This window comes from Sinocyclocheilus rhinocerous, unplaced genomic scaffold (assembly GCF_001515625.1).
Source record: "Sinocyclocheilus rhinocerous isolate Xijiao unplaced genomic scaffold, SAMN03320098_v1.1 scaffold2501, whole genome shotgun sequence".
Classification (NCBI taxonomy): Eukaryota; Metazoa; Chordata; class Actinopteri; order Cypriniformes; family Cyprinidae; genus Sinocyclocheilus; species Sinocyclocheilus rhinocerous.
In genome coordinates, this window is record NW_015660599.1 from 3,533 (window position 1) to 14,735 (window position 11,203).

The following is an 11,203-nucleotide window of genomic DNA, read 5'->3' on the forward strand; positions in this document are numbered from 1 at the left end:
CTATTTTTAACTGTTTTAAATTCATTTTAAACCTCTTAAATCAATTTTTTTAATCATTTTCAAAGTTTTTAAATTCCTTGTTTTATTGTTGTGATTATTTTTTTTCTTTTTTGTAAAGCACTTTGAATTACCATTGTGTATGAAATGTGCTATACAAATAAACTTGCCTTGCCTTGCCTTGCCTTATATATGTATATGTAAATATTATACATGTAATAAATTTCGTATCTAAGTATCTTAAAATGTAAATATCTCTATTAAATATATATATATATATATGTGTGTATTTTTAAATAATATTTCAGTACATTATTAACCTAATCTAGATGATCCTATTTCTCACAGTGTAGTGGTTGTTGTTGTTGTGTGTGTTCAGGAGGTGTTGGAGTCGTGGCCGCTGAGCAGCATTCTGGATCTGAAGGCCGTTCTAGACGAGAGAGTTTACAACTCTCTGCTGACCGTCTCCATTCAGAAACACGGCAGTCGCGCCGTCAGCGTCTTCCTGTTCCAGAGCGAGTCTCTCAGGGTGAGTTCATGATTCGAAACGGGTCCAGCGTCTCGGTGCTTCTCGCAATAAACCGCTTCTGTTGTTTTCATGTGTTCTTCAGGCCGATTATCTGAAGAAAGAGCTGGAGCGGCTCCTGCAGAACAAGAGAGACGATCCCAGACTGACGAACGGCAGGTTAGAAGATGAACATCAGCTGATCTCCTCAATAATGATCCACGAATGTCATGCTGACGTGATTTGTGGTTTAATTCTGCAGTAAAGTCGATGTAGGAAACGTCACACAGAGAAACTCGCGTCCACCTCAGCCGATCCTTCAGAAACCTCCTGAACCCTGGGCCGCTCCGGATTACGGTGAGACGACCGACAAACATGTGACGTATTTCCAGGGTTCGTACAAGGTGCTTGAAGTACTTGAATTTGACTTTTTGAAATTTAAGTCCAGGAAAACGCTTGAAAACAGCCATATTTTTGAGAAGGTACTTGAAAAGTACTTGAATTTTTAAAGGGCAGTATATGCGAAATTATTGTTATTTTGTTTCCTCGATAAAACAATGTTTTTAGTTACAGCCCTATATTAGTTAAAATATTTCATAATAAAACTGCATTGTTTTGATTTGTGTGATTAAAAGACAAATATTTTGTCATTTAAAAAAAAAATCTTAAAACTAGCATTAAAATATTGTCTCATTCTAGTGAACCAAGTATCTGTATATTTCGTGAGCTAAGTGTATTGTCACACACCCTAGTGTTGATAAGTTATGATATAGCTCATAATTTCCCAAGTGTATGATACAGCTTTCATTTTTCAGGTCAATCATACAGTATATTCATGAAAAAACAATCAGTTTGAATAAGGAAAGCGATAACTTTGCCATAATATCCTTTCAAAAGTTTCCACGGCCATTGCATGCTTTTGTGCGGCACTTTATTTGTACCATTTTGTTTTATTAGTTTATTAGAATTTAAAAGATAATAACAATATTGTTTGATAAGTGAGATCTCTGATGTTAGTCCTTGAAAACCAAAAAAGTAGTGCTTGAAAAGTCCTTGAAAGTCCTGGAATTTCATTTTGCAGTTTCTGTACGAACCCTGTATTTCCAAGAGAAAAACGGTATTTAATGAGAAATAATGTACTTTTCCTACCTAAAGCCAGTTGTTTGTCTGTGGTGTCCAGATGAGAGTCCGGTCCCGACTCCTCCCGCCTCCAGAAATAACTCCACCTACATGAAGGTAGTGACTCCGCCCCCTCGAGCAGAAGAGCCGCCCATCAGACCGGACCCTCAACGGCCGTACACAGAGAGGGAGAGGAATGTGGTGAGTGTTTATGACTGAATAACACAGTGCTGACCTACAGATGAGAGATTTTAACAGTTTGTCTGTCTACAGGACATCCTGAATCACCTCATTAATGACATCGAGGCCTTCGCCGGCCGACTGACCGCCGTCGCGCCCAAGATGGACAAGAAAAAAAAGAAGAAGAAACATAAGGGTGAGCGAGAGGACTGGTGTGAGTGGATGAGATGAGTTGATGGAGGCTGTGTTGACGTGTTTCTGTCTGTTTGCTGTAGCTGTGAAGGGAATGCCGTCAGAGGAACAGTTCTCCATCTGTCTGAGAAAAATCAAGATGGCCTTTAACCTGCTCGTGCGTCAGATACTGTCTGATTCATTTTATATGATATTCTATACTGTGGAACTTATGTCTATATATTAAATAAACATAAAGTGTGTTACAGTTTGTTATTAATATTGTAGATTTTAGAACGTTTTAAAACTAATAATAATGTCAAACAATCTGTGCTCATCAGGCTAAACTGCAGGGGAAGATTGACAATCCCAGCGCCGCTGAACTCACTCACTGTCTGTTCTCCATACTGGAACTGGTGAGACGGCTGTCTGTCTGTTTGTTTGTTTGTTTTTCTGTGTTGTTGATCTGACACTTGTGTGTGTGTGTGTGTGTGTAGGTTGTGTTTCACTGTAATGAGGATCTCCCTCCTTCTATCGTGGCTCCTCTGTTTGAGCCAGAGTGTGTGGTGTTTCTGAGCGAGGAGGCGACGCCGGAGGAGGATCATCTGTGGCAGTCACTGGGAGACGCCTGGAACATTCCCAGGTAAAACACACACTCAGACTCACTCAAACATACACTCAGACAATTTAGACTCTCTCACACACACAGACTCACACTTAGACACACAATTTGACTCTCTCACACACACTCAGACTCACACACACACACAATCAGACTCACTCACACACATACTCAAACACACCCACACACTCAGACTCAAACTTAGACACAAAATTTAGAATCACACACAGTTTAGACTCACTCAGACACACACTCAAACACACACTCAGACTCACAGACACACTCAGACTCAAACTTAGACACAAAATTTAGAATCACACACAGTTTAGACTCACTCAGACACACACTCAAACACACACTCAGACTCGCAGACACACTTAGACTCAAACTTGGACACAAAATTAAGAATCACACAAACAGTTTAGACACACCCACATTCAGACTCACTCACACTCAAGACTCATATACACACACTCACACACACACACACACTCAGACTCATACACACACACACACACACACACTCAGACTCATACATACACACACACACACACATTCAGACTCATACACACACACACACACACACACTCAGACTCATACATACACACACACACACACACACACAGACTCACACTTAGAAACACAATTTAGACTCACACACACTCAGACTCACACTTAGACACACAAAATTTAGACTCGCTCTCTCAGACTCACTCACACAGACTCACTTACGCACACACTCAGACTCACTCACACACACACACACACACACACACACACACAGACTCACTTAGACACACAATTTAGACACACTCAGACTCTCTGTCAGACTCAGACTCACTCTCACACAGATACGATTTAGACTCACCCTCTGACTCACACACAGAGTCTCACACACACACACACACACACACACAGACGTGTGGTTTTGACATTGTGTGTGTGATGAAGCACTAAGTGGCCGGAGGATGATGATGACATTCCCACCTTCACACCGGTGTTTGATGATGGATGGGAGCCGCCAGCCATCAGAAACCCAGAGCCGAGCATCATGAACGCAAGCAAACGAGAGCCAGGGCGAGCGCCTGTGACACGACAAATGGTATGAACACACCGAACACACAATCACATGATCAACCTGTCATTTAGCCGCTTTAACGCTTTCTGTTTGTGTGTGTAGAGCAACAGACTGCCGCCGGAGCCTGAGGACAGGTACAGAAGCATGCATATGAACACATGAGACACACGTGAGAAGTGCTGCCGTACGGCGAGTGTGTGATGCTGTGTGTGTGTGTTTGCAGTTCAGAGGAGTTACCGGCGAGCTTTATGAGAGCCATGTTTGATTTCTCAGCACGAAACCCACGAGAGCTTTCCATCAGTAAAGGTGAACAACTACAGGTGAGACACACAACACACACACACATCAGACCTGATAGTGGAGTGTGTTACTGACCACGTGTGTGTGTGTGTGTGTGTGTGTGTGTGTTTGACCGTGTGTATGTGTAGTTGTTGGACATGTCTAAGCAGTGGTGGAAGGTGAAGAATGAAAAAGGGCAGATCGGTTACGTCCCAAACAACATGCTTAAGTCTCCGCAGCAGCAGGACAAAGCCGTATGTATATCAGACATGTTCACCTGTACATCTGATGTGTTCACAATCATGAGCTTCACCTCCTGACCCGCAGGAAACCCCGTCTGCACCCACACTCACCCGAAAATCACGACCCGAGGAGGTCCGGGCCTGGCTGGAGCACAAGGGATTCAGCAAAATGTGAGCAGAACCACACTATGCACTGCTTACTTAAAAAAAAAATAGTGTGAAACAGGTTGCAATATGTATGCAAAATAATCAGTTCATGACCTCATTATGTTGAGTTTATCTCAGTAATTCAGTTGCATTCAGATATGCTACTTTGCATAGTCAATTTTGCATAAAAATGTTGCGTTTGTCAGTCTGAGTTATTAGTGTTTCATGCATCATTTACAGAAAAATGTAATTATTATTAATGAGTGAATTATTATCATTATCATAATTATAGTTATTATAATTAATGAAATGTGTTATGTATGCAAAACAACCTTTTCTTTACCTTATGTGGCATGTTTAATTCAGTGACCTAATTTTCGTGTTTACAGTTACAGTAAATTTACAGTTAAATTGTAAATAGTTAATTTGCATATTTAATCAATTTTGTGTAAAAATTTCACTTTTTGTGAGTCAGTATTGTTTTATGCATAATTTCAAATAAGCTTTGTAAGATAATGTTGATGGATATTTAATGAATTAATTATTGTAATTATATTATGTAGTAATATTATTGAAATTATATTATATTATGTAGTAATATTATGTATAATATAATTATATTTTTAACATTAATATTAAAATACAGAGTGCATAATAATATGGATACTATTATTACTATGTTACTGTATACTATTGTTTTTTTAATATATTAATATTGTTTTTCTAGTAAAAAAAACGAGTAAGTTTTGCATTTAATTAGATTTAAGTTCATAATTCATGTAAATAGTGTTTTATGCATCATTTAAAAGAAGCTTTAAAGGAAAATATTTAATTATTGCGTGAAGTATCATAATTATATATTTATATATTTTATTTTTAATATATTAATATTACTGTTTATAATATAATTCAAATTTTGTAATATTAAACTGTGTAATTATAGCATTGATAATTTTACCAGTTTTTTCATATATTAATATATTTTGTTTTTAATTAAAAATAAAACTTTATTTCTAAGTTTATTTCAGTTTAGTTTTAGATTTATATTCATAATTTCTCATTATATCATGTACATTTCTATAATTTTTCTGTTCTGTTTGTTTTAGTTTCTCTTTCAGCACAAATAATTATTTACAATAAAACCCAACGTCCATCAATGGAAAAATTAAAATATATATTAAATATAAATTATACTAGTATTATTGTATACATAATTCAATATAAAATACAAATATAAAAATGCAACATTATCGTGTCATTGTATTTGTTTATAGGTTTTATTTTTAGTTTCACTTTTTCATGTGATCAAATAACGAGTCAAAAATCTCGACTAATATGTTGATTCAAGCATATTGCATTGTGGGATATGGGTATTAGCATGCATTATGTAAACGTTAAGTAATGTTATTCTGTGTGTTTGTCAGTACGGTGCGGTGTTTAGGAGGCGTCAGCGGCTCGATGCTGCTGGGAATGACGCGCGACGAGCTCAAGACCGTCTGTCCTGAAGAGGGAGGACGCGTCTTCTACCAGCTGCAGAACATCAAATCAGTCCTCGCGGTGAGTACGACATCATCATCATCATCATCACAAACACGTGATGTCACACTGACCTCATCTTCACTCTCTCCAGATGGCCAGTGAAGTGAGACCGATGATCTGAGCCACAAACAGATGCTGAAGAAAATGATGCTAAATCACTAAATCTGTACGTTATTTCTGCATTCCGGATCCATTTGGACCCGAAAAATCTGTATTTTATAAAACAGTCATAACTTAAGAACTATATTGTATTTGATCAGCAACTTGAGTGAATGTGAACAAATTTCACCATATTATTCCTGCATTGACCACCGTTTTATTAATTAAAAAATTAAGAAATTCTTTGACATTTAAGGTTACAAATGATCCAGACCAAAAAAACTATGATGCAAAATATATTTATAGTTTTGTCAATATTGATGAAAAATTTTATTTGAATATATCATTGTATGAAATTTATATGAGCATATAATCTGAGAATTATCAGTATTAACCCAATGAAATAAATGGAATTTAATTAAATTCATAACTCATGATTGCTCAACAAAAGTCCATATTTATAAAACCTACATATTTATTTCTAACAAAGCAATATAAATATTCTTCTGAATTTTCAAAATAAATTCGTTTTACTCGCATATGAAAAAAGTGATCAGTTTTTCATGCTGCAATGATTTAATACACGTATATATTCATGTTTTGGTAATTCAGACCAATAAGTGTGTGAGACATGGGGAAATGGCTAAATATGTTTTACAAAAGTGTTTTGACACTAATATAACTTTATAGATAATTTTACAGAAACTATTTTTGGCACTAATGGTATTCCATACATACCCGGGTCAAAAATGACCCGAACATTTTAAATGTTTATATCTCTTAAAAAAATAGTAAAAAAAAAATCTGGGGAAAAAAAAATGGTGTGTATCTCAAGGGTGTTAAAACATTTGCAAAGTTTCATTCCGTTACTGTAAACCATGCAGGTCAAAATTATACTGGTTTTGACGATCTGGATCTGTATACAATCACAGTTTTTGTTTTTTTTGATACAAAAAAGCACAAAACCCTAAATGAGATTAAACACATGCTTTATTAAAATCAATAAAATGCTTATTCTCACCAAAAATAGATATATTTCGTACAATTATTCGCGATCATTTGCTTTCTAGCGTGTTGTGCGTCATGCTTTGCTCTGGATTAATGTGCTAATTTCAATAAATCATGCTTTTTTTTGAGTCACGTTTGTTGTGATTTATTAGTTCAGTGTCATAATACTGTCTGGCGATTAACAGTCAGTTTAACGTTCAACTCAATCTACCGAACACTTGCTGGATCGGAAAACGCGGCAAACTCAAAACTAACATCAATGTCGAGCGTAAAATATATGTTGTTTATGTAAACTACTTTGTAAACATCACAGAAACTGGAGGTTCGGTGAGTTCAGGAGGTTTAGGATAAAAAAAAAATAAAAAAAAACGAGGTTTTGGTTCAACGGCGCCTCCTGCAGGACTGGAGGACATTCACTTCTGAACAGTTTGGGCCATCAGAGAACGTAAATCCTTCAAAGTGACGAGAAAATTTAACGGATAATAGAACAAGAGACTGAAAGATGTGTCCACAGTGAGTTATAATCACAAATTAAACCTTCAAAAAGTAGCTAAAGCAAAAGGCATATGGGGGTGGCGGGGCTACTATTAATATAATAGTATGTATAATAATTATATTATAATAGTATGTGAACAGCATTAACAACTATATTTTGTTTTTAACATATTAATGTTGAAAGCAAAATACAATTGTTAATAATATTATAATACTTATATCAATATGTATAATTAGTATTATATTTTATCAGTATATTATGATTATCATCATTATGCATATTATGTATAATGGCGTTAATATAATTATATTTCATTTTTAACATTAATGTTAAAAACAAAATATTAACGTATACTAATAGTAATATTGTTTTATTTTTTTAACATTAACATTTTAAAACTAACATATTTTATTAATATACATTATATTAATATATTATGTAATATTATCATAATAATATTGATATAATTGTTTTTAATATTAACTGATATTAATATAGATTTATTTTTTTTTTTTTAAATAAAACAAAGTATTTCAGTTTAGTTTTATATTTAATTAAATTTAAGTTAATAATTAAATATTGCATATTATTATAGGTAGGGTTACGGTTATAATCACAGACGCCTCAAATGAAGCCTTCAAAATAAAAGTCTCTAAAGTAAAAGGCACGTGTGGGAGCGCGACGTCATGACGGAGGTATAACGTCGTATAATAGCGATGCATAGCTCAAACGTCTCTAAACATGCAGTGAAATGAAAGGAACGGAGGGAATGTGACTTTGGTCCGTCTCGAGTGTGCTGATTGGACAGGTGGGGTGTGGGCGTGGTCAGATCTCATCTCGAGTGTGCTGATTGGACAGGTGGGGTGTGGGCATGGTCAGATCTCATCTCGAGCGTGCTGATTGGACAGGTGGGGTCATAGCTTGTCTTGAGTGTGCTGATTGGACGGGCAGAGTGTGGGCGGGGTCATGGCTTGTCTCTAGCGTGCTGATTGGACAGGCAGAGTGTGGGGGGGGTCATGGGTCATCTCTAGTGTGCTGATTGGCTGGAGGTGAATGACAGCTCGTCCTCCTCCTCGATTCTGTCCAGCTCCTGCGTTCGGACGGCCTGCGTAATCAGGTGCAGCTCCTCACACAGAGTCTCGTATCGATACCCCACGCGGATGTCCGGGACGTTTGTGCACCGGATGTCGTTACTGACGGGACCCTCTTTAGTGTAATCAGGACCCAGCCAATGACTCTTAGTCTGAAACAAGAGGAGAAAAGAGAGACCTGTGTGAGTCAACAGTGTGTCATGCGTCGTTTCAAAGCAGCTTTACAGGAAAATATAGATGAATAATTACTGAGTTAAGAATTAGAGAAGTGAAGAAAGTTTTACTTAATTAAAATAAAATAAAATTTAATACTTTTTAATTAATATTTAAGTTGATATTAATTTATTATACGTACATACATTTACATGAATTTAATTTGTTTGGATTTTTTTTTTGTTCAGGGTTCCCACACATTGTTATCCTTTTTCTTTTCTTTTAATTTAAATTTTATTTTTTAATTAAATAAAATTTTATTTTATTATTTTTATTTTATTATCTTCCTGTTCACTCATTCAGCTCTGTCTGTTTATCAAGTGTAGTAAACGAGAACCTGTTCAAAATACTGAAAACCAATGATTCCTGAATGAGTGACTCTTATGAAGCGGTTCTTAATACATCCAGAGTGACTAACGTAGACCGATTCCTGAACAAATGACTCTTATGAACCGGTTCTTTTTAGTGAATCAAAAAGAAACTACATTAGTTACGCACTATGTTTTTGACTGACTAGTGAAATCTAATTTCTAAACAAATGAACCGAACTGTTTTGTTGAATCAAAACAAAGATATGTGAACCTACACTGGTTGTGCTGTATGTGTTTGATTCACTTAAAAGAACTGGTTCATAAGGTTGATTTGTTAAGGAGTCAGACTATATTGGTCGCTCTGTATTAGCTAAAAACAACTAGTTACTGTTCTTTTAAAAGTACTGGAATCAAATGACACAACCAGCATAGTATGATTCCTGAACAAATGATTCCTTTGAACCGAAACTTTAAATGAATCAAAACTTCTAGTGAAATCCGTTACCCAAATAACTTTCACGAGCTACATCTTTTTACTGAATCAAAGTCACATATCGCAACGATTGAAATCCAATTGTGGAATGAATGAAAATAGGCTACTGTACGAGTCATTTGTTTATAAGAGTCATTCATTCAGGCATCGGACTACATTGGCTGCTCTGTATGTGTTTGATTCACTAAAAAGAAACACTATAGTCCGAGTCCTGAACAAATGACTCTTATGAACTGGTTCTTTTTAGTGAATCAAATTCACACAGTGTCCACATCCATTTCAGTGAATCAAAAACACAATAGTCAATCCAGTCCAGGATAAGGAATCAAACTACATTAGTCAATAAAAAAGAAACAGTTCAGGACTACATAGGTTACTCTGTATGCGTTTGAGTCACTCAAAATAAAAAAACCTTTATAGTTCTGAAAAACAGACTCTTTTAAAGCGGTTCATTTTATTGAATCAAACACAAAGAGTACAACCTGTGTAATCTGATTCCAGAACAATGACTCTTATGAACTCTTTCTTTTTAGTAAATCAAATCCACAGTGTGACCAGTGTAGTCCAATTCCAGGACTAAAGATTCTTATGAACCAGTTCATTTTAGTGAATCAAACACATGCAGCCCAACTGGTTATAGTCTGATTCCTGAACAATTGACTCTTTTTGAACCGGTTCTTTTTAGTAAAATTAAATCCAGTGTAATCCGATTCCCGGACTAATGATTCTTATGAACTGGTTCATTTCAGTGACTCAAACACATACAGCACAACCGGTGTAATCCAATTCCTGAACAAATGACTCTTTCGAACCAGTTCTTTTTAGTAAATCAAAACCACATAGTGTAGTGTGGCAAATGTAGTCTGATTCCCAGATTAATGATTCTCATGAAACAGTTCATTTTACTGAATCCAACACAACCGTAGTCACATTCCTGAACTAGTGACTCTTTTGAATTGGTTCTTTAAGTGAACCGGTTCATTTTACTGAATCACACAAGTGCTGCAAAACCAGTATAGTCTGATTTGTGAATAAATGACTCTTTTGAATTGGTCTTTAAGTGAACAGGTTCATTTGACTGAATCACACAAGTGCTGCAAAACCAGTATAGTCTGATTTGTGAATAAATGACTCTTTTGAAGGTAGGTTTAGGGGTAGGGTTGGTGTAGTGCAATAGAATATACGGTCTGTACAGTATAAAAACCCTTACGCCTATGGGATGTCCCCACTTTTCACAAAAACAAACCTGTGTGTGAGTGTGAGTGTGTGTGTGTGTGTGTGTGTGTGTGTGCGCGCGTTTTTGTGACAAATAAGGACATAAATTTGTATAATACAAGGGTATGACATAGGTATTACAAGGAGAAGGTGACTTTTCAGGACGTTACCCCATGTCCCCACTTTTCAAAACGCTTATAAATCACACAGAATGGAGTGTATTGAAAATCTGAAATAGCACAAAGTTTCCTGTGAGGGGTAGGTTTAGGGGTAGGGTTGGTGTAGGGCAATAGAATATACGGTCTGTACAGTAGAAAAACCATTACGCCTATGGAGAGTCCCCACTTTTCACAAAAACAAACCTGTGTGTGTGAAAGAGAGAGAGTGTGTGTGTGTGT

The 11,203-nt window shown here is 36.1% G+C and overlaps 1 protein-coding gene across 1 annotated transcript in view; it reads left to right on the plus strand.

Annotated features, from left to right (window-relative positions):
• LOC107725338 (epidermal growth factor receptor kinase substrate 8-like protein 3) overlaps positions 1–6,274 on the plus strand; it is a gene marked incomplete at its 5' end in the record, with an annotated part of 9,603 nt that extends 3,329 nt beyond the window's left edge. Inside the window, 15 exons of the mRNA XM_016534576.1 lie at positions 377–526; positions 609–682; positions 765–859; positions 1,683–1,822; positions 1,895–1,997; positions 2,077–2,150; positions 2,314–2,388; positions 2,470–2,615; positions 3,546–3,696; positions 3,775–3,806; positions 3,896–3,992; positions 4,101–4,205; positions 4,279–4,364; positions 5,765–5,897; positions 5,971–6,274. Coding sequence (XP_016390062.1) covers positions 377–526; positions 609–682; positions 765–859; positions 1,683–1,822; positions 1,895–1,997; positions 2,077–2,150; positions 2,314–2,388; positions 2,470–2,615; positions 3,546–3,696; positions 3,775–3,806; positions 3,896–3,992; positions 4,101–4,205; positions 4,279–4,364; positions 5,765–5,897; positions 5,971–6,000 — 1,491 coding nt within the window. The remainder of the gene's footprint in view (positions 1–376; positions 527–608; positions 683–764; positions 860–1,682; positions 1,823–1,894; positions 1,998–2,076; positions 2,151–2,313; positions 2,389–2,469; positions 2,616–3,545; positions 3,697–3,774; positions 3,807–3,895; positions 3,993–4,100; positions 4,206–4,278; positions 4,365–5,764; positions 5,898–5,970) is intronic.
• Positions 6,275–11,203: the final 4,929 nt, after the last annotated feature.